Source organism: Lissotriton helveticus, chromosome 8 (assembly GCF_964261635.1).
Source record: "Lissotriton helveticus chromosome 8, aLisHel1.1, whole genome shotgun sequence".
Lineage (NCBI taxonomy): Eukaryota > Metazoa > Chordata > Amphibia > Caudata > Salamandridae > Lissotriton > Lissotriton helveticus.
In genome coordinates this window covers 1,551,448,837-1,551,472,848 of record NC_136069.1, presented here as the reverse complement: position 1 = coordinate 1,551,472,848, position 24,012 = coordinate 1,551,448,837, and the positions used below count along the sequence as shown (strand labels likewise).

The 24,012-nt window shown below is 44.6% G+C and overlaps 1 protein-coding gene across 3 annotated transcripts in view; it reads right to left on the bottom strand.

Moving 5' to 3' along the window:
• Positions 1–24,012, bottom strand: part of RELT (RELT TNF receptor) — a 183,532-nt gene that overhangs the window by 63,922 nt on the left and 95,598 nt on the right. For all 3 annotated transcript variants that reach the window (XM_078658555.1, XM_078658553.1, XM_078658554.1), the window contains exons 3-6: positions 15,558–15,671; positions 13,265–13,443; positions 12,801–12,886; positions 7,376–7,636 (exon numbers count right to left, since the gene is read on the bottom strand). In XM_078658555.1, coding sequence (XP_078514681.1) covers positions 7,376–7,636; positions 12,801–12,886; positions 13,265–13,443; positions 15,558–15,671 — 640 coding nt within the window. The remainder of the gene's footprint in view (positions 1–7,375; positions 7,637–12,800; positions 12,887–13,264; positions 13,444–15,557; positions 15,672–24,012) is intronic.

Here is a 24,012-nt window from a genome sequence, read left to right as displayed (position 1 = left end):
CAATCACATCAATTCATCCAACCACACTAATAGGCAGTCGGACTGTGCCCATGTTCGTTGGCTGGCAGGATGTGCAGCTAAACTGGTTTTTCCTCTTGGCTGGTTCTAGTAGTGTGATCTTCAGACAAACAGGCATTTAAATAATTTGAAAGTATTTCATTGGGCTGCATGTGTTTTCTTTCCTCCAGCATGAGGGGGGATGTAGAATTTGTGTCAACTGCAGTCTGGTGCAAATGTTCACGTGTGTGTTGAGTCCAAAGTCTCAAATTATCCCATGTCCAGTGTGCTCAGTGTGGCCAGTTTTGTTTTTTCTTTGAGGTCTGGGTCTTGCAGTTTTTAATTTCTCAGGTACTCTGAGAAATACTGCGAGCTTAATTGGTGAAGAGCGTGCACAAGCATCCTTAGTGGCGTGCCAAGAGCATCACCATTTTCGAAAATCTACAACTTCGGCATCTCCATTCATAACTGGTTGCATAAAGGGCAGTTGGCTTGCATTGATAATGGGCAGGAGAAAGGCACTCAGTGGTCACCTTACATTCTTCAGAAAATATTGGCTCAATAGGGCAGGCCTTGCATCATTGAAGAGCTAGTAAACAAGAATTAACTATTTGTGCAGACCAGAGCTGGCACACCTTCCAGGATCTACGCTCCATTGGTAGATTGCATTGATTGTGCTTAAGTGTGAGTATTGATGGTTGATGGTACCCTAGCTGAAGGCATGACCTGTAAATAAGGATATCCACGGCTTGGGAGCTCGGGAAATTTGCCTTTGTGTGTTTTGTAGACAGGGCACATATGCATTGACTACAATTCTTAACCTTCACTTGCCTTTGGAATGAGAATGGCCTCAAGTTAATTTCATATTCTTCAATTTTATAATTTACACAAATAATGCCAAGAAAAGCAACAGGGCCACAAGTGTCCCAGACGGCGACCGACCATATATTCTTCGTAAGGGCTCCTTACAGGAGGACGCTGTCACAAGCAATGTACCATGTGCTGGGCAACTTCAAAACATATAGATCGACGAGGACAGGGCTGTGGCGCACAGGTACTCACAAGTACGTACTCACTAACATCGCCTTAGGAAGCTCCACCCCTGGACCTGTCACCAGTGACCACAGGGGGCAGCAATGCAAAGAACGCTGCACCCACGCACCTTTCCATAGAAACAGCGCCCCAGTGACACGTGAAATGTCTCGCCATCGACCAGCCCCGTGGAGACTCGCTACACGTAGGTAAAACAACCTGCTTCTCTGGTGACATTACCTCCTAATTTGTGCAAACTTCGCTTCCTTAACTGATGCCAATTAGCAAGTAAAGCTTGCAGGTACCTGTGGTCCCCGGAGAGAACACTGTTTGTTCTGGCATCTTACATCGCTCACTCACATCCCACGGCTCCCAATTACTAGGCCAGAGATGAAGGCTTAACGGAAGCGCCATACCGCTATGTTATGGTGGTGAGGGGGCAGGGATACAGCATACGCTCTCCGTGGAGCGGGAGCCCTTTCATGACACCTTTTCAAGATGGAGGACAACGGGTCACGTGGGAGAAAGGAAGTCAATGCCAGGGCAAGGGTAAGAGTGAATATGGCAACTGGCACCAAGGCGAGCCTCAAAACATTTCTCAAAATCATCGGGCAGAGGTGCTGTCCTGCACCCCCATTCGCCGGATTAAACAAGGAACATCACCGTGAGCAAGTACTCTGAGTCCGTGATAGACCATGGCTGCGGGAGATGCTCTATAAGCTAGGCCTGGGCGGTAAATCCCGTTCCGCTTGTGGAATTTGGGTAATTTCGCGTTCCGCGGAGAACGCAAAATTGCCCAAAATTCTGCGTTCCGCGACTTTGCAATTTTTTTTGCTTGTTTGCGTTCTAAAAATGCGTGTTCGCAAGATATTTCCCCCCGAGCTCGCAAACAGGAAAAAAGCATCGCGAACAAGCAATTCTGCGTGTCCGCAGAATTTCTGCGGGTTCGCAGAGATTTTTTACCGCTTCGTGGAGATTTGCGTAACGCACTTACGCAAATTTCACCCACCCCTACAATAAGCACTGTGGGTATCAGATGTTCTTCAACCCACTCCGACGAAGCTCACGCTCTCCACCTTGAATAGAAGAGGGATACATTGTCCTTTCCAGGACTCACTCCTGTGGCCTGCAGATCATTTAAGATGCTAGCAGTGGAGACAACTTTCTGGTAACCACCAGCCTGATCCGAAGGACGCAGAGGCATGGCTCGATGTATTCAGTGAAAACACTATCACCGGTAAGCATTATATTACAACCCTATTGGCTGATACCGGCTTATCATAGTCTCGCTGGCCTCAGGGCCTCCAAGCGCTTTACAGTAAGTACCGACAAAGAATCCCTGGTGCTAAGACAATCTCCCAAATAACAAGCATTGGCACAGCTAATTGGTCTGCATTGCATTTTGTGTCTTGACCAAAATGTTTTTTAAAAAGGCCTCTGCACTGAAAAAAAAAACCAAAACAAAAAATATATTTTCTCCTGCATACACTGCAGCTATGAGAAAAATAATGTAATGTGTGATGAGTCAGTGTACGTTTGAGATGTAAAAATAGTCCTTCATGTTTTGCAGTCCAGACACCCCAATCCAAGCCCTCCGCAGGAGGAGGAGCGATACACCAACCGGCCAATAGCATGAGTTAAGAGGGAAATACTCTCATGATGTGGACTAAAGTCCACTCTACATGTATGTTAAAGAACTGGTAACTATAGGTCTTGCATGTAGATGTGCTGTCAATCTGGACCTAATAAAGGTTGTGGAAATTAATATACTATCAGTTTTTGATACATAATTCATATTTAATACAAGTATTTTGCAATGTGTCCAATAAAATGCAGCATTTAATTGTGCTGCACACGCAGCACCACTGTCATGAAAATACAAGCGGTACTGAAGCTGCCCACCGTGCCGTCTGATCCCTTTCTGTCCCCTAAGCGCCATGTCTAGGGTTACTATTCCTAGATAAAGTAGTGTGTGTCCAAAATATGTGCCTGCATGTAGAATCCGCGAGTAATGAGGAGCCGCAGGGAGTGTTAGGGGTGCATAAATATTTGACCTGTATATTTTCTCTTTATATGTGGCTATACAAAAGTACACCCTACATATGGTAGCTAGTTGAAGGGCCTTATAACAGGGAAGACAATGTATAAATGCCCGGATATCAGTCAGGCACACGGTGGGACGGACATGGCTGGTACTGGTCCTGAAAGCCTGGCCTTGAACAGGTTGTACGACTGTAGAACGCAGGTAAATACATCGCTTGTCTTTGCCATTTTTTTTTCGCACTCATGTTTTTAATGCAAATATGCATTTACAATACCACACATTGGTTTTAGATTTAAAAACAATGTATTTTGGGGGGAGAACCCCACCTGCCCAACTTACCTTAAATGCGTGGTATTGGCATGCGTTGTAAATGCATAATTGCGCTAAAAAATGCGTGGTAAAGGCACAACAAGGTAAAAACCTTGTTGTAAAGACTGTTTCCCCCTTGAACAGGCTGCACAGCAATCATCACATCGGGACGTTACTTTTTCCGGGTGTGACCTAGACACTCTTTTCTACCTGTCACTGCATTTAGCTTGTGTGAGATGAGTCAAGTGGATACTCATGGCTTCCCCAGCAAAATTAGTAGTGGAAAGACTGGCAGGGCATGAGTAAAGATGCGCTTCGTCTTACTTTACTTACAGCTCCGCACGTGTTTTGGGGGAGCACAGAAACTTTACTCCAATTTAGCAGTGCTACACTGCACAAAGTTCTAAAACCAGCAAGACAAGACAGAAACAAATGAGGGGACTACAACAAAAAATTATGCCAATCCTTAACCCCTTTTCCACGACACGAATTCCGTCGCGGTGCGAGGGGGGGTTGGGCTGCAGTACTCATGACTGCTCCCGGCTGTCATGGTAGGCGCGTGCTCATGACGGCTAGGAGCCGTCAGAACTCCGCCCACTGATTAATTCTCCCGCACAGGCGGGAAATTAACAGCGCATGGGCGGAGCGGCAATGCTCTGACGGCTCCCCTCATCATGAGCACACGCCTACCGTGACTCATGACAGCCGGGAGCTGCCATGAGCACCGAAGGAGTTAAAAGGCAGGAGCCAATTTACTTCAATTGTGTGTGATGTAAATGAGCTAAAGCTAGCTTCGTTTGCATTTCAGATATTGCCCAGGCTAAGCCTCTCTAAAAGCAGAAAGTCTGTCCATAGCCCTTACGACAAAGTCCATGATTGCAATTAAGGGTCTAATTCGGCTTTGAAGAGCAAATTTGTGCTTGCGCCCGAAACAGGATTCAAACTTAGACGATATTCGGCAACATGCTAATTGAACATGTGTGGAAACTGAGTACCCGACCCTGCTTGCCAACAAGATTTCAGAAAGTAAAACTAATTAAGAGTCTTTTTGGCAAATAGCACAACATTCTGATGCAGCCTGGAAAGCGTTCCAGGTTCGCAAATCAGAATTTTGTGTCGTTTGTGAACAAAATCTCTTTTTGTCTGCTGTAACCTTTTGAGCAAATAATGAGGGATACAAAAAATTGCACACTTACTCTTGTGCAATTAGTGCATGGGCTAATAGACACAGGGGCTAAACCTGAAACAGACTTAGCCAAGCACAGATGTATCTGGCCATAGTTTGAACTGTGTTTAGATGAATAGCTCCTGCAACAGAACAAGAGAGCAGCTCACTCCACTGCAACAGCCCAGAAACGCCTTCTTCCCCACCGCATCCACTCATCCCTTGCGTCCAATCACTCCTTTATCCATACGTTTCGAAGGCGTTTGGCAAAGCATTACTGGGGCTGTGTAATTCTGTTTACATTGATTTCTCGAAATGATGCTCCCAGCTGTGGACCAGGAAGGTAACAATGTTTAAACAATTACATTATCCGCAGAAGCCCTCTCTCCGCTCAACTCCATTCAGTTACAGATCCCGGAAACTGTCCATCGAGCGGGCGAAGGACGCCATCTTAGCTTCACTATTAGAGAAAATGGCTGCTTAGGTGTTCTCGTCGTCTCAGACCATAGACAAAATGTGGTAGAGACTGGAAACAAGGATTTCCCACTTGTGTTCCCAATCCTACACAAACCCGACCGCCAGGAAGGTACAGGCATTAAAGTTTTCCTGGCCCATGTGCCAGTAGATCGTCCAGTCGAGGTATTGTACTTTGTATTGTGGGAATTTTAGTCCTGCTAATCCCACTATAAAAACAAAGACTACAAACCCCAGAATGCAGTGCAAAAACCTGGGCAGTTGAGCTACTCATTCATGGACTTGGGATACATGAAGGCCCTGCAGACATAGGCGCTGTTAGTAGGGATGCAATGGGGTGCTGCAGCACCCCCAAAATAATCATGCTTGAGTTCAGAAAGCAAATGAGCAATAAAGACACCATTAACCCATTGACCGCGGCGCAAATTCCGCCGTTGTGCAGGTGAAATATTGAGTGGGCGGGGTTCGGACGGCCCACGGCCGTCCTCTGCACACGCCCACTGTGACGTCAGGGCCGTCTGACTCGTGGAAAGGGTTAAATGTTTTTTTCCTCGTGACAATTTTTGTATGTCCAGAGACAGAGGTGAAATGTGATAAATAAATAAAGATACTGCAAAGTTAGAGAATTTTGTCAAGTGAACTATCTGAATATCTTGCTGGGTTACAGGGAGCGTGAAAGGAAAGGACGTAAGGTGTCAAGTTTTTGTAACTCACAACATGTACTGTACAAATATTTCAAAATATATCAGAGGTGACATAAGCCCAAATGAAGCACCTTTTTGTATTTCATATAATAGAAACAAAGATTTTAAAAGGATCAAAATAAATCAAGACACTTTACTTGGTGATGTGTAATGGTAAATATTTGCTGAAAACCGATTTCCACACATTAAAGTTTGATCAGTAAAACTGCATGTCAGTGCGAATTTGAAAATGTGCTGTTTGTATATGATGGTGTCCCACCACCCTACACTTTAGGGATATTTTTTGCAACAGTATCAACTAACATCTACAAACCACACTCATAGACAGCACCCTTTACAGAGCTCCACTAAGAGCAAACAGCAGCATGCGAACCGGGGAAACAACTGTTAAAACGCATGCATTACAACGCATGCTTTTACCTCGCGTGCCATTCCAACGAAAATGGGTTGCTGTAGGGGGTATAAGGTGTGGGATTTAACTCCAACACCTTCCCTATTGTTGCACAGACTGGAGTTGGAATAGTAAATTATACTATTCCAAACTCCAGCGTGCCCCCGACAGCAAGTCGGGGTGAAAAATTGCGTTGTAACGGCATGCGGGGTAAAAGCATGTGTTGTAATGTCATACAACCGGAACCAGGACCAAAACACACATAGGAGAACGAGAACAACTATAGCCTTATTATCAATCAATCTTTGCTGGTATCTGGCAGGGACTCACACTACTCCTGGTTCAGCCGTCCCTGTGATCCAATAAGAGAATCTAATGTTTGTACCCCAGGCATGTAGTGTGGTAGCGTACATTCTCTGCACTGCATTTTTTAAGCTTGCTATACCCGATCGGCCACATTCATTAAAATTGTTCTGAGTGGACCTCTACTTCCTGTTTTAACCTCACATTTTCACATCTACACTCACTAGGGCCCTAACACGCACTGCACCCAACGGCCAGGAAAAAAGATCTCTGCTAAAAGGCCCCATCATGGGTGCCGATCGGGTATTGCAGCGCCGATCCGACAAGGAGCAGACCCAATGATGAAGCGAGACACCTAGCTGACTGGGTGTGTGAGGGTCTTTTTCCGAAAGGAGGAAATGTTCTCCTGCCTACAATGAGCATAATATTTCTCCTTACACACATCTTCCTGTACCGTCCGGTAGGAACAGCATACCACTCTGTTTTGTATTGCACCCTCTTCTAACCTTACGTCACTGTGTACAGATGCGTGCTGGCTACCAGGCCTTCTCGCCAGATAGAGCCCTCCCCACCCACACTCATGCCAGTGAGCAGATAGACCCTCTTCCAACCCCTATGGTACTGGGTGTAGACGTGTGCCTCCCTACCCGCCTTCTTGTCAGATAGCCCTCCTCGCCCAGGTTCAAACCTGCCAACAGGTACACCCTTTTCTAACATGTATGCCACTGTGAGCAGACGATTGACGGCTTACACATCTTCTTGCCATATATAATTCCTCACCAGGTTCAGGGGGCCATCAGGTACACCCTCTTCTAACCCTCATGTCACTGTGGGCAGATGCGTGCCAGCTTACCCACTTCCTAGCCATTTTACAATTCCTCACCAGGTTCTGGGGCCCAGAAGGTACAACCTCTTCTAAACCCCATGCCACTGCGGGCAGATGCGTGCCAGCTTACCCGCCTTCTCGTCAGATAGCGAGGCCTCCTCGTCCAGCTGCTTCTCGGCCGTACAGTGGTAGCCCTTCTTCTTCAGCAGGTTGCAGAGCAGGATGCCCAACAGGCCCATCAGGCAGAAGACTGGCACAATGGCAAGCACGGCGTACTCGGTCCCAGACTCCTCCAGGCCACCAGTCTGCGTCCCGTTGATGGCCACTTTAGTCTCTCGTTTCACCAGGGAGATTGCTCCCTTTTGAGGTCGATCAGGAGAACCTCTGAAGCCTACAGTGGAAGAGATAAACCGGGACATGGGATGAGCATGAAGGAGAAAGAGGGACAACTTTATATGAGTGCCTTAAGGCAACATAAATCACCTTCAAGGCAAAGAGGAAACAAGGACTTAAGATCACAAGGTCACAAAGAATTGGATCTCCCTAAATGGGGTAGTGATGGCAGAGAACAGGGTTTTGCTCATATTCGCTTTTCGTCTCCAATGTCTTTCCTTCTCACTTGTATCCCTCTTCCACCATTTTTACCTTGGTTTTCCTTTACCGCCTCATTTTGGTCTTTCTGCACCTTTACTCTCCCATTCACCAGACTTCGCTTCTACTCCAACTATTACGCTCTTCTTTTCTCTCAATTGATTTCCTGAACCCTACATTCAATCCTTTTATTACTCCCTTTGGAGTTTCTTTGCATGTCTTCTTTTTATCTTCAACTCTTTTTTCCTTGCTTCATTTCTCCAGCTTCCCTAGTCCTGCCTCTAACTTTCTTCATTCTCAAAGTGCTCTTAACAGTTTTCTTTCATTTTTAGACCTTTAATTCCTTTACCCATTCACCTTTTCTCTACCTTACCTCACCGAACCACCCAACTTTTTTCTTCTTGCCCTGTATGTTGTTCTACATTGTCCTTTTTGTATTCCTCCTCTTTTCTCTTTTCCTTAATCCCTGCTTATCCTTAAACTGTTGAGTCATTAATTCCCCTTCCATATGTGTGTAATAGCCTCTTCCATGTTCTTCTTCCATCAGAAGATTCGCCCTATAAGGGTCCTATTTCCTTTCTTTCACACAGCTAGCCCATCTTCTGCATTCTCTCCCTCCTTTATGCTCTACTTTTCGACTGTAAAATGCATGTTGGTTTCTGCAGACGATACCAAGTCACGTGTAGAAGGGTTGCCTAATGCACCACTGTGCTGAGAGCACAAAATATACTGTCATATTTACTATAAATAGAGGTGATTCTACCTGCTGGATTCAGGTATGAAAACAGAAGAATAAATGCCCTGTTCTTTTCATATTGCTCAATACTTGCCGACGGCTTGTTTCTGGGATCTCCCAAACCTTGTGTGTAGAAAAACTAGGTACGGGGAGATACCGAAATGTGCAACAGTGTGGTTGAAGGGGGAGCCAGGGTTTCTAACAAGGACAAGGCACCAGTGTTTGCAGCACACAGTGACACAAATCATTCCCTTGGCTGCAGTCCAGTTCCTCATCCTGACCTGTTGTCAAAATAAATATTGTTCATTATGATTGGGATATGAGTGACTGGCTGTGTCCTTGGCCACAACCCCTGAAAACAATAGGCAGTGCCACTGGAATTATGCAGCAGGAGAGGGCCAAATTATGAGGCAGGGTTGAGTAAAATATGCGGCAAGAAAAGGCAAATTATGCAGCATAAGGCGGCACATTTTGTAATTGCACTACTTTCTAAACTTGGTTACATTGCCTGGGCATTGGTTGCACTTCACTAGTACCAGTAGCAATGGGCAACAGAAAGGTGACCAGTCCTGCTTTGCAAAGGGCCTTCCACTGGGTGGCAACACGGGTCACATAATTTTTAGTAACTTTTGAATGGTTTGGGCTAGAAGCAATTTTTTGTGGGATAAAATATGCAGATTATGCAGCAGATGATGGATTGTAAGGCAAATGCGTCAAATCTGTAATTATGTGAAAATCGCCATGGTTGCACAACCGCTTAATTCCACTGGTGCTGACCTTAGATAACCATGACTGGTCAATAGCAGGCAGTCCTGCTCTTTGGACTAAAGAGAACAAGAAGACACACATTTGAATGAACTGACCATATACGGGTCTACTCTTGGCCAACACCAGCTATGCTTTGACCTCAAGTGGTGGCCAACCCAATGGCGCCTTCTGATCATAAAATACCACAATGTAACATCAATCATAATTACCAGGATATGTGCCTTTTCAGTCACAACAAAAATACTCTGTAGAATGCAAAGTGATATTTTTGCTCACTCTTTCTCAGAGTCCAAAGGTAAATAAAACATTTAACAGTTGGAAATTGGTGGCCAAAAACCCAGTTCCTGTAACAAAATTGTCTCTGAAATGGAAAAAAAAGAAAAGGATACAAAGAATAATAATAATAAAACAAACAAAAGAGAAAAGAAACAGAAAAAGGAAAGAAAACAAGTAAAAGCAAAGAAAAAGAATGGAAAAAGAAAAAACGTTGTGCGGCTCGCAAGAAACGTCTTCTGTCTTTGACAGCGGCTGGACATAAAGGGCCTCCAGTGTAGTGCTTGGGATTATGCTTCACTTGTCATGTCATCAGCCTCGAGTGGATCAGTTTGGAGAGCTCCTATTGTTAGCAGCTGCAGAACAGAGCCCTCTCTTATCAGGGAGAGAAAGAATGTCTATGTCTCTGCCCAGAGCTGACAACATAGCCAGGGTGAAAAAATGAAGGAATGGAGTGCTCCCAGAGCAATCACAAGTGGTGAAGATTAACTCAACATTCCATCCATCACGTTTTGTTCTTCTCAGTGAGTCGCCCTGAGTGCCAGGGATAAGCCCAGACTTGGGTCCCAAACCTGACTTTAAGATAGGGACTCACGCGGCACTTCCCTGATGAGGGCCCATAAGGCTCTAACACATCTGCCTTTGTTTTCCTGTCCAGAGAGGATGTGGCCTGGCAATTGGAGATGAACTATTGGGGCGGGGCCAAGACTGATTTGCATATGCATGGGAGGCGATTGTATTGGCATAGTAAGCAAACCAATCCTGGGAGAGAGAGTGCCCAGGGTAACTATCAGTGGTGTGACCGCTTCCAAATGCATGAGGATGGAGTGGGTTGAACCAATGCGTTGCTGTTAAGCGCGCCTTTCACTGGCAGCACCGCCTCCTTTCTTCTGAGGAGCTGGTTGCATTGCCCCCTTGCAGCAGAGCATAAAGAGATAATGGGTAACCCAATTGACCCTTGTAGGTATAGGCAATGAACAGTAAAAGGTAAGGGAAGGCTACAAGGGATTTATTTTGTTTACTTAGTTGAATTGATTTACTGGCATCAGTCAATAAAGTTAGTTCTCAAGAATCTAACTCGAATATATCCATAGGATAACGGCACAATTTCTTTCAATAAAGGAAACATTCAATGACAAAAAGCAGAAGGATAAAAGAGACACACGGAAGAGTAATTATATCTGAAAAAGGTATTTATATTGAGTTAATCAATATAAATACCCTTTTCAGATACATTCCAGTTAGATTCTTGAGAACTAACTTTATTGACCCCTTGCAGCAGAGGCGGTTGCCTCTGGCACTGTTGCACGCTGCCAGCTGAGGGCGCTGTCAGTGGTTGTGATTATTAGCACTTCCTCTTTCCTGCTAAAGGCGTCATCACATGAAGCACCGCCCTCTTCCTACTGAGGGTGTGGTCATTGGTAGGACTGCCCTCTTCTTCCCAAGAGCGCTGTCAGGATCTACACAGCCGCCCTCCTGCCGACGGCATTGCTACAGTTAGCAGTGCAAAGGGGTCATGGCTGCACCACCTCCAGCTTGTGGAGTGTGACTAGAGAGACATGTTCTGCTCTTGATACATTGATACATGGCTCTGAATGACCGTTACTGAAGACAGCCTCCCCGCTGTCCAGGTGCAGCTGTGCTCCGGTGCATACCTCAGCCTTTGGTCCTCAGGATTGGGTGGAACAGTCTATTTGTTTCCCCGTCTTACTTGTAAATGGCTTTTTCCATTCAGTGCCAAACTGGGAGTGCAGAAAATGGAATTAAGAAAGGTGAACTAAAAAATAAAAAAACAATACATTCTTTCCCGCCCCTGGAGCTCCTTTCCGGTTGTGTAAGTCTGGCAGCGTGGAGACCTCATGATATGATGTAGATATTAGAGGCGGGAGAGCTGCTATGCTCAGTGAATCCCTGGCATGTGTACTGGTGGCCACAGCCTTCAGTTTGCGGAAAGGTGCTTGAGGTAGTTGTAGGGAGAGCCTGGCACTTGAGGTCATGGGTCAGTGATGCAGAACATTCCAGCACGGCGGCTTCCTGGTGCTGTTCAGCAGTAACTTCTTGGACATGAATCTCATCCGTGGAACAGAATTATCCTGAGCAAATGCTCTGGTGGGAGTAGAAAGACCTTTTTTGATGGGAAACCTCCTCTTTGAATAAAAGGCGAATTGAAAGGGCCACTTTCCACGAATGACTCTGGGTCAGTGAACAGACTTGGGGAGGATGCCATCTCAGATGAGGTCTAAACCTGAGGACAGAAACAGCAGCCGCCCGCTTGGCTCATGATGCAGATTTCTGTAGTACCAACATCACTTTAAGAAGAAACTTCACTTCTTGGAGAGCATTTGAGATAACTTGTGGCCTTAAACGTGGACCGGTCCTATCACCTAAGCAGGAGTGACAATTCATAGTATGAAAGCCCAGAGCATTTGTACCTATGAACTATTCAGGGCAATAACTTGAAAAGCCTAGTAGGGTGCCCTGTGGTACTAGGACTTGTGGAAGCCTCTTGTTTTGGGTGAATGAAACGCTCAGTCTTACGGTGGAGAATGGCACCCAACATGGAAGCGCTCATCAAATCAGCCACCCAGTGAATAATGTCTGTGCAGTTCTTACACCCCAATCAGATCCCAGACAAAGGGACCTTCTGAAATCCTTGATTGTCTGTCATTCATGGTTGGCTAAAGAGAACAGCTTGCTTTTCTTTAATTGGATGACTCCTTTAAGGTGATCCAACGAGTGAATGATGTCACAATAGATCTCAAAATCCAATCAGACATCACCAAACAAAGCAACATTCTAGAATGCCGTTTGTTGGTCGTTGTTAGTGATTCAAGGCAGAGTAAAGGGAATTGTTTTTCTCTACACTGGATGGCCTTTTTAACTGTAACAAAGCTTGAAGAGAACTGGACAGTCGAAGAGAGACAATATTGGTGGAATTGACGCGGGCATTAATATACCACTGGAATGGTCTAAGACTGGGGACGCCAATGCAGGTTCAGCAGAGTTAGACCCAGGCCAGATTTTCAACAGATCTACATACGATGACTGATCATGCAAACAATCTAAATGGCGCTCAGTTACACAGACAGCGATTATTCTGAAAAAATGGCCTGGGTCCAAGCCCTCCTTGTTCTACCTTGAAAATCCCAGGACGAAAGTACTTTAGTGCACTTCGTTTTCAACTAACCTTCACATCCAGAGGTGTCCTGCAAGGCGGAGGAGCAAGGAAGGCATGCCGCAAGATGGCGGGCATCTCCAGCCGGTGCGTAGAACCTGCAAGACGAGGAGGTGTTCAGTGTGAACCAAGCAGCTCCGCCCATGGCGGATTCTCAGCTTAGAGGATTCCCCAGTTCCTCCATACTATGAGCAGAATCATCCAAACACAGACAAACCCATGTATGTACACACAGACCTATGCACCTGATAACAACATGCCACTTCCTGGAAGCATCAGGCCACACTACTACAATAGCATACAACAACAAGACAAGCTGTGAACACCCCAGGCTGTGTCTTATCAACTTTTCTTTTGAGTTCACAATTCCTTTTTTGCATTCTCTACAGAAACACTCAATAGCGCTCTATCTGCCCTTCTGCTTGCTCTGCTAATGTGCACCCATCGTGGAGCAACAGACGAGAGAGTCAACTTACCCAGACATGCAGTCTCCGCATTGGCTGTTGGTGGTGGCTGTGCCAGGCTGCACCAGCACCCTCTTCACCGTCTCGCATTGGGTGTGCGGCTGGCACGGTCCTGTTCCATGGATGTCCGAGAAGGTGCCAGGGGGGCAGGCACGACAGCCCATCCCCACGCCTGTCCCAAAACCACACGTCTATGAGAAGCAATCAAAACCAAATTCTGTTTAAAATTACATTTGATCTCATCTTGCCTGCTGTCGTGCAGAATGGTCATTGACATTTCGAACAATGGCGATACAGAATTATAAAATGGCGTAAACAAAGAGAAATTGTTGACTGGGTCGATCACCCAGCTTCCAGGTATAACTATCAGGTCACAAAGGTGTGACGAAAATGTGGCCTAGACAAGGTGAAGTTGTCCACATTTCCCTAGGGCTAAGCTGCGTAATGCTGGGCAGATAATTCTATTAACTGGTGCGTGGTTTTTGTAAATCAGGTGCATCCGAAGCACGTTTTAGTCTTCATTGAGCAGAACCATAAGAGATTCCAGGTTTTGCTAGGTTTTCTGCAGGTAGTTTATCAAATCACTTTTCTCCTAAACATTCTAGTACCTGTATTTCTGTATGTATAACAGGAAAAGCAAAACTACCACTCCTAGAAAGCAAAGGAAATGTTGCATGACTGTGTGAGCTATGCATGGCTGGCATAGGGCACCTTGCGAGCTCCGAGTATTGAAAAGCTACATTTATATTTTATCACAGCAGGGTTAAAATTTTCCACGAGGGGATACAATGGGCTCTTCCATGAAACTGCTCTGATGTGGATACATTTGTATCTATCATCACCTCTTGTTTTCTATTTGTTGCAATTTGAGAAGTAATCTATTTAGATTCACCACCTTTATCCACACATATAAATAGCATACTATGAGTGCCAGAAGAGCATTCACACTTGGCAGGAAAGGGGAAGATTCCTCCGTCACGTGTGTTTGCGCGCTCGATACGGAATGTACGGCAGCGAGACAATATGTTTTGGACAGAACAAGGAACCCAATACAACTACTGCCAGAGAACAACAATAGACCAACACAGAAGACCTTCGACATCTGAGCCAAGGAAAATTTACGAAAGACTGTGTCAGGTGCACAATGAAACCGTGGATCTGATGGAGTGGAGGCCAGGCCCGTCCAGAAACCCCTATTAGTTATGTACTCCTTACGCAAATACCCTGTTCTGTCTGAGTGAGGTAGATGCTTGGCTACTTACCGATACCAACCCTGCTGCTAGTCCACTGTTTTAACCCTGGAGTTGGCATACAATATACATTATGTAATGCTATGTTACAATTACTTGTATTGAGCACTATGGCCGAACCCATTGGCCGGTAGTGCTGTCGGAAGCTGCAGCGTCCTTCCAGACGGCTGGCGTCATGATACTTGTCGTCACTGTATTTGGTCGGTGATAATCTATCATTCAGTGAAGTGTTTGGGTATGTTTCTTTCGGGTTGAATAAATCAAGGTATGCCCCGCAAAAGAACTTTGTACTCAACCACTGTTTGTGGGTGCATGGGCCGTAGGACTTTGGGGTAATGTTTTTCCATTATCCAATTTTTTGAGTTGTGGCTGTTGATGCTGTATCCTTTTCAAGCTATGTGGTTTTAGTGTTGTGTGCGAGTGTGAGCTGTCTGTTTTATCCATGTTATATTTTGTTAGTAGAAATGCGTGTTCTGTTTGTTTTCTACAAACAAAACAGTAATTACCCTGGGGCTTAGAATTTAACAGGTCCATCATTGATATCCTTCCAGATGTGGCATCACAAGCTGATTTTTGAGGTTTCTGCACCAAAATCCACACGTACTGACGTTTTCATGGTATTCTCTGCCACTTGAAGTGAATGTTGGCAGGTCTGACCTGCCAATCTGTACAAAGGGGACAATAACTGTTGCAGAGTTTATCCCCACCAGTAAGTACCAGGTGCAGTAAAGTTCGCACTACTTCATTTTACGACCCCTGCGCGAACCCGATTTGCTCAGGGACCAGTTATCTGGCCCTCCTGTAACCAGGGACACTGTCTAGTCTGATCAGAGAACCCAAAATGTCAAATGTGTATGGTTCATGGGGTCCTGAACACATCTGTACATTGCAGTCCATGTACTGCAGCATTCTTAATGGTAAACACAAAACTACACATACCAGAATCCCAAGAAAAAACAGAACTAACTGAGATCTCACTATTTCAGTTCCTGTTTTAGGAATTAGAATGAGGAATAACTGTGGCAGGCACTTTGTGTCGCCTCGGTCTGACTTACCCTATCAGCTTCCTGCCCCGGCGGGCACTCCGTACAGGGTACACACTGCCCATCTTCCGCCTGGTACTCACGTTCACCACACTCCAGCAGGAACACCCCATGCCAGTTCAGAACCTAAAGATAAAATATATAAAGGTCAAAAATGGTCATAATAATAGGAAACAGTACTTTAAGAAAGATGGATACCATGACATACGTGTGATAGCGTGTGATCACTGAGCCGCTTTACTTTTGTTTACAATATCTGTCCTCAAAACATTGCCATCAAGATAACTTTGGATGGTCAAGTGGTTCTGTCTCATTTAACTAGTAGCACAAACCCGACTGTAATTTAATTTATCTCTAGGAGGGAGGGTAATGTACGAGCTGCAGAGATATAGGTGATTCTACAAGGCTAAAGGTGTAATACTTTAAAGATAACGCTGGATGTTACGAGGTTTGCTGGAGAGATACATATGCAGCTTCTAGTCTCATGTTTAAATCATCATAAAATAGCTCAGTGAGATATATAAAGCATTTCTATTTCCTTTGTTTGAAATTTTCATAATAAGATGATCAGGCCTAAGCCTTTTGACATAAATGTTCCCAATGAACCAATTAGACCTACAAGCTTTTCACCATAACCAACTCAGATCTACTGTCGTGAGCATAAGTTTCCCACAAGGCATATGTTAAGTATTCCTTAATTTAATTACAAATATGTATGGAATTATGGTGGTCAAAGCAATATAATTTTCCTGTTAAAAGGGATATCACCGTGCAAATCTTTTATCACCATGGTTTCTACAAGTGGCTCAACAGAACCATAACTCTGGACTAATTTGCAAAGAGGTGAGATTCCAAGTACCACATTTCTGGCCCAGACTACTGGGGCATAATATGCCTCGCCAATTACAGCAGGAAACAAAACACCTACGCCTGCTTATGATCCTGGTTGTCGCAGACCATCGCCAACCACAACATGGATGATTACAGCAGGAAACAAAACACCTACGCCTGCTTATGATCCTGGTTGCCGCAGACCATCTCCAACCACAACATGGATGACACCAACGCTTCTGATGCGGAGGACACCAACTGGGGCCTGCTTGGGTGCCCTTCCCCGATAGTCCAGGCTTGGATGCTTTAAGGTGGATGGATCCACCCTTGAATGGTATCGAGCACTCTGCACCCCGACTGGCCAAGCCCGTTCCTGCAAGTTGGAGAGGGTTACTTGCAGGACCACCAGATGGGGAATTAGGACCTTTTGTTATTCTACCCTGTTGCCAAGACTCTTCTGCTGTGTTCTCTCGCTAGATGCAAAATGGGGGCTGGTCTGATAAAATCTGGCAGGGCTGTTTTTGGTTCCCAATCTGGGGCTGATTTTCCACGTAACTAAATCTCTCTGCATGCTTTAATACAGAGTAATAATGCCCACCTTGAAATGCATATTGACTTCAACCTGTGCTTTTCACAATAAATGTTATTCCTACTGCCTTTATCATAAACAAATCAGGCCTACAGTCTTGAACATTGGGTTGCCAATGTAACTAAATGAGTCATGCTGTACTAAGTATAAGGTTTTCCACATGACAAAAAGTACAAACCAAGCACTCTTTCAGTGGAAGCAGACGCCATCTTTCCAATCACATGAGGTACTCAAGGCAACCAACTTGTGGGCAGACCCCAACGCCTCTTACAAAAAGTACTTCTAAAAGCTCTTTTTCTGTTGATCACATACAGTAGCAGCAGTAATGCTGCCGGGCCAGACCAAAATAGGTGCACCTTTTGTAAGAATATGTTGATTTGATTGTAAGTATATGTTGGTACTGGTGTTGATTTGCGGTACGGCACTGGTTGGTCTACGACATCTACTAATTTAAAACACTTCCCATATTCTTACTCAGTTCCACGGCATCTCTTAACCTTGAACACATAAATGCATAGGCAACGTCACTCGGCCCAAGCACATCCTTCTGTTTCCATAGCAATTAATAGAACAAGAATATTGCTTTCTGGCTGACACCATGCATAGCAGGGCCCATCACACCAGCTGGCGATGCGCGGTCTCTATTATTGATGAGGGTGCGGGAACCAATGGCGGTGACGGTCACGCTGATGCGTACACGGTGCACACACCTGCCTTTGCTCCGCGTCACATATCCTTGGGGGATTCCCAGCCAAGTCAAGCAGCACCTGTCCCAGGAACACGCTGAACCTCTGTGGCAAGGGGAAAACGGGGGATTGGCAAGAATAACGGGCCTGCGATGCCAGGGTCATCATGAGCCTAGAGCTGCCCCTTCCCTGTCCCACACTGCCCCCCATCACCTTAGCCGCCATCTTGCAAAATGTCCGAACTTGTGATAGTGCAGAAAGGCGCGCGCGCATGTTCACAGATGGTGCAGTTCGCACCAGGGGAGACGGCGCTTCTTTCAATTGAAGGGAGCGTCTCCCTCCCTTATGTATCCAGATCCCATCCCTGAGAGGCCCGGCGAGGGGGGCCCCTCCATTTCAAAGAAAGGTGACACCTTTCTTTGAAATGGATCGCCAGGAAACCGACAGGACGCATCACCAGTGCGTGGCCCCATGCTGGTGGGCTGAGTGCGAGGCCCTGGGCAGCTGCCCACGCTGCCCATGCCTAGCGCCGGCCCAGCATACAACCTGCAGGTCCTTCTTGGCCCTACAAGATTTGTGTTTGCAAGCTAAGTAAACCTTGCTGTAGCCGAGGTACATTTTTACCACTGAATGAATGGATGAGTGATCAGTTGTAAAACTGCTGGGGAAACATTCCATTGCACTTGAAGGGCATCGCTGCTTTTGAAAATTGCAATTTTCGGTGATTCCTGGAGGGACACGTTCTCTGTCTCCTGGGCTTTCCAAAGAGAAACTGACCAGGGAACCCTCATACTTGCTGATAGCCAATCATATAGGACTTGTTTTATCAGTCAAATAGAACAAATATGCTTTAAAAATGCAGGATGTGGCAGTATTTAGTACCAAAATCTTTCAGATCTGTCCCCAAAATGTATCTTGTGTGGACCCTTCCGTTCATTAGTGAAGAGCGCTGGTGGCTCATGGACCACGGTGGGGATGGATAGAACTTCCATGGAAGGGCGTTATTAGCTACCGGGAAGGCGCTGTCCAATAAAAACTGCAGGCCAATCAACTGGCCTTTGTCACTGGGTGGTCTGCCCTGATAGGTTGGAATCACTGCTTGGCACCCAATCTCTTGAGGGACAAAGACTCCCAGGAAAGAGTGAATTCTGCACGCTCAACTCAAAGAATGACACTCACTGGCCCAGAGCGGACAGACTTCGCTATTGGATGGAGTAATCCTTGAGCGATGATGTCAATAATCCGCCATTTTGAAGGGGGCGAGAGTTGCTGAGGGGCCAGGAGAACTTTTTCATCTCAACCCAAATCATTCAGTTTCACGTCCCTCAGGGATTCAGAGGCCGGCTAAACGTCTCCTAAGTTTGACGGGCCAGGTCCACCGTTTTGGGACCTTCTGAATATTTTGGGCAATTTAAAGGGTCACTCTAATTATTCAGATTCCAAAATTGACCCATGACAATTAGCAAGTCAACTCGAGTTTGAGAGGGTGACATGCAAATATTTACAGATCTGTATTATGTGCTTATTGTGCTTGACTTTTTTTCTTCTGACAGCACGGAGCAGTTTTACTAAGATTCACGCAACGCAGCACTGAGTGAAAACCCGCGGCGTAGTGCAAACTGAGGTCAGCACTTCAGCATCATATTTACCACACGTTGCACGTTGAGGAGGACAAATGCAAATAGATCCGCACACGTGTGATGCAAAATGCACTGTAACATTGCACCATGATGCAAATGCCTTTGAGCAGTAGCTTTCTGACTTTTGTACTCAAGTTAAACTCTTCAGTACAATTAGCTTCCCATGATGGACCTCCCAAGGGTACAGAGAGCAATGTATGTACTTTGCATGAGTGTTACAAGTATTACATGTTGAAAAAACATGCAGTGGTACCCATGCCAACTGTTCACCACTACTGCATTTGTTTTTATTTAAGTTAGTATTCCACACTACTCAAGGTTGCGTTACTTTAAATGACTTTAGTAGGTATGGCTTTGACCCTATTGGTGCTTGCCTTTGCACAGTGCTTGCCCCAACCAGCCCATTTTTCATGCATATGTTCTCCAGGGGTTCAGAGGTCAGCTGGGTTTTCAGGGGGTTTGCACTATATTACGCAGTGTCATTCTGAGTGTGCAGAAACTTTAGGCGGGAAAGCGCTTCCACACAAAGGCTGTTGATCAGCGCTATTGTTGGAGTGTCCCCAGAATTAAGAGGGCTAGAAGCGGCGGCCGACTTTTCTCTTACAACACCACTAAGCTGTGGATCTTACTCCCTCTGCAGTTACAAAAGGAACCCAACCACCTGGCCTTCCGTAAGATGCTTAAAACTTGGCTCTTCCCCAAATGATCCCGCTTCAGCCTTAAATCGGTTCTGCCCATATCGCTGGGATGCCCTCGGGTAACTACGCGCTTTATAAAAACTGTTTTAATTTCATTTCATTTCAGTTGCAAGAGAGCCCACACAGAAGTTAGTAACTATAGGCCCAGATTTGTGCACATAGTTCATTGAGCTCTGAGACAGCTGTAGAGTTGGGAGCCTGATGGGCTTCTGCACACTACATGTTGTTGAGTTATAGCCTGACCTACATGGTTTTTTATATGAGATATCAAACCCGAAGCTTGGCGCGGAGCATCATTATGACGGGATCCACGTCCCGCTGGGACTTTAGGTTCCAGGGATTCTGCGAGCGAAGCAGAAGTTTAAATTTGAATACTGCAAGATTTGCAGAAATGTTATTGCAATCTTTGCAAATACTTTTATTACGCATACTGCAAACTTTGTATACATCAATTTGTGCTTTATATAGTTTTACCAGCAGATCTGTATGTCTATGCAAATTTAGTGGTAATTTCAACTGAAAATATGCGGTCTGTAAATGACACTTTGTTACCTCACCAGTGCTGCAAAAGGGACACCGCTACATACTGCAGCCTTGAAAGACATATTGCATTGCATGAATAGACTTCAATGTCAGATATTGCCCTCAGGGAATGGCTGTCCTCTAACAGTGGTTCTTAACCTTTTGACATCTGTGGACTCTTACTTAATGATCACTAGAATCCGGCTGACCTCCCACTGACTCATTATCGCAATCCGGAGACCCCCACTGAGACATTATTGGAAGCCGAGGGTCTCTGGCCTAAGCAATTTTGATGATTTGCACCTCAAAACAGTACACACAAATGCAGAAACAAGCATTCATCAAACAAATACACAAATTATTCAATATTTTATTTAATGCATAAGAAATATATAAAAATATACATTTTCATTGTCAGAACTATTTGATTCAATTCACAAATATAAAAAATATACATTTTAATTATGAGGGTGTGGCTTTTCTAAATTCAGTTGAGATCACCCATCGTCCATACTACATTCTGTTTGATGCACTTATTTTTGCTCCGCAAATCAATCTGAGGAAACCAACTTAATTTTTAGCATCCAATTTTAAATTCTTTCACACTTACAGAATGTGTTCACATTTTCAAATGTACATGTTTCCTCTTTATTTATATATATGTTATTAACCTACTAATATTATTCAATTTTCTAAGCAGTCGCGGACCCCTTTAGTAGGCGTCAGAGACCCCTAGGAGTCTGCGGACTACAGATTAAGAACCACAGCTGCAGAAGAATGTAGCTGTTGGCACCACTTAGTGTGTTGGGGTTTTAATATAACACACAGCATGCGAAGCCCTGATATTTATGTGTGGGGCACTGATATATTGGACTGCATGCAGGGTCTTTAATATTAGATCCGCCCTTGGCATAGGGCAATCCTCATTGGCATGGCATGCTGAGGAAGAATGTTGCGGTTGGCACCTCCTAGTGTGAAGGGATTTCCTCACTGGCTACGACAGGCTGTTGGCAGGGGTTGTTATTCAATGCTGTGGACATCAGTGAATTAGGGGTGGAAACAAACTCTAACAACTGAATTTATTTTGGCCTGGTAGATCTTTCCTCTTGTCTCTCTAAGTGGAAGGCCGGCCCATTGTGGAATCGACCCCCTTTGCACAGTATTTCAATTGCGTGTTAGATCAGCCTTCTGACATACATACATGAGTTGAAAACACCACACGTTAGTGTCACGGCGGTAGAAATATAGAATGTGGCGGGGGCGCTGGTGCTGGGGCGCCGGATGGTGACGATGCTGTGGATCCCAACGATCAGTCTATGTAGGTTCTGCCAGATCCATAGCTGCTAGGTTATGCCCATTTCATGTACGACACCTTCAACTAATCCTTGCTTACAAGCCAGAAAACCATGGCGCTATGCTGTTTTTAAGACCATATTATAATTATAGAAACAGAACTAGCAGTTCCAATATGTAAATAGATTGTGGCTTAGAATCAAGCCAGGGTTGGGTGAAGGTGACCCCTTAGACTTGTGTACCCTGGTGGCTCACCTCTTGAAATCAGGGCTGACACTTTATTAAGGCAATTGTGGGCAGCTGCCTTACAATGCCACCAAAAGAAGCCACAAGAGGGCACTAGATTGCAACGGATGTATGACGTTACAACGCATACTTTTACAACGACTACCATTACAACGAATTTTTTACAACGCAAAAACTTTTACAACGCATACCATTACAACGCAAGATTTTACAACGCAAGTACCTTTACAACGCATACCATTACAACGTAAATATTGGTAAGTATATAATATTTTTTTTAATATAAATTATTTTAAATTATTAAAATATAATTACATTTTATTTAATTTTATTTAATTAATTTAATTTAAATATAATTTTAATTTATTTTAACAAATTAACCCTGTACCCCAAAAACCCAAAACTGACCCTGAACCCTAAAAATATTTTTTTTAATTTAAATTAATTTAAATTATTAAAATATAATTAATTTTAATTAATTTTTATTTAATTACATTTAATTAAGTTAATTTAAATATAATTTTATTTTATTTTTACAAATTAACCCTGTACCCCAAAAACCCAAAACTGTCCCTGAACCCTAAAAATACCCCTTTACCCAAAAACCCAAAACTGACCCTGAACCCTAAAAATACCCCTTTACCCAAAAACCCAAAACTGTCCCTGAACCCTAAAAATACCCCTTTACCCAAAAACCCAAAACTGACCCTGAACCCTAAAAATACCCCTTTACCCAAAAACTGAAAACTGACCCTGAACCCTAAAAATACCCCTTTACCCAAAAACTGAAAACTGACCCTGAACCCTAAAAATACCCCTTTACCCAAAAACTGAAAACTGACCCTGAACCCTAAAAATACCCCTTTACCCAAAAACCCAAAACTGACCCTGAACCCTAAAAATACCCCTTTACCCAAAAACCCAAACATATAATATTTTTAAAATAATTATATACTTACCAATACTTACGTTGTAATGGTATGCGTTGTAAAGGTACTTGCGTTGTAAAATCCTGCGTTGTAATGGTATGCGTTGTAAAAGTTTTTGCGATGTAAAAGTTTCGTTGTAATGGTAGTTCGTTGTAAAAGTTGCGTTGTAAAGGTTGTTTCCCGATTGCAACCAATGGTCTCAAAACGGCGCGGGTAAGGGAGGTGAAACATCCAGACAAAAACATGCCTTTTGCCTATGGTTTAAAAAACCCTTCTGGGAATCCAATCTTCATTTTGTGGCTGGAGATGGGAATTTGGGGATGTGCCTTTAGATGGAAGCAGCAATTGGGCGGCTTGTGGCAGGGCAGGCAGACGAGGAGCGGTGGAATTTATCTGCTAATTATTTGCAATGATTGGAAAGCAGAACGCATGCGTGAAGAGACCATGAAATCAGAAATAAAGATCAGCTTAGCTTCAAACATTTAAAAGTACAAGTCCCCTATCGCCTCCTTCCACGTAATTACAAACCACAGTGTAGTGACAATAACTGCACAAGCCGTAGCCCACAACCAAGCAACTCCAAGATCTGCTCCATGAAATGTAACTTCCTATCCTTAGGTGGATTTTGTAGGAGAAAGGCAGGTGTGAAGGCCGAGGAGGGGGGTTGCAGGGGTGCTATGTCCACAGATACACCCTCATTTCTTCAGTAGCACAGTGCACGTTCATAGGAGGGCCCACATTTCAGAGTTGCCTATAGACAGCTGGCCATGGCTCCAGGGCAGGGGTCTCTTGCCCCACTCTTGCCTCTCAAATGTACCAAACCACTGAGGGAAAAGACTGGGTCCTGGAAGGTAGATGTGTGGAAAGGAGTTTTCTGTATTTTGAGGAATTCAAAAACTGAGGCAAAGATCCAGGCTTTAAAATGGCCCCGAAGATCACCTCTATGGTTTTTTCTAGTGAGACTTACGAGAATTGCAAGCGGATTCTTGCGTGTTTCTTAAAGGAAGCCTGGGAGATCCCTACGCGAATGGGA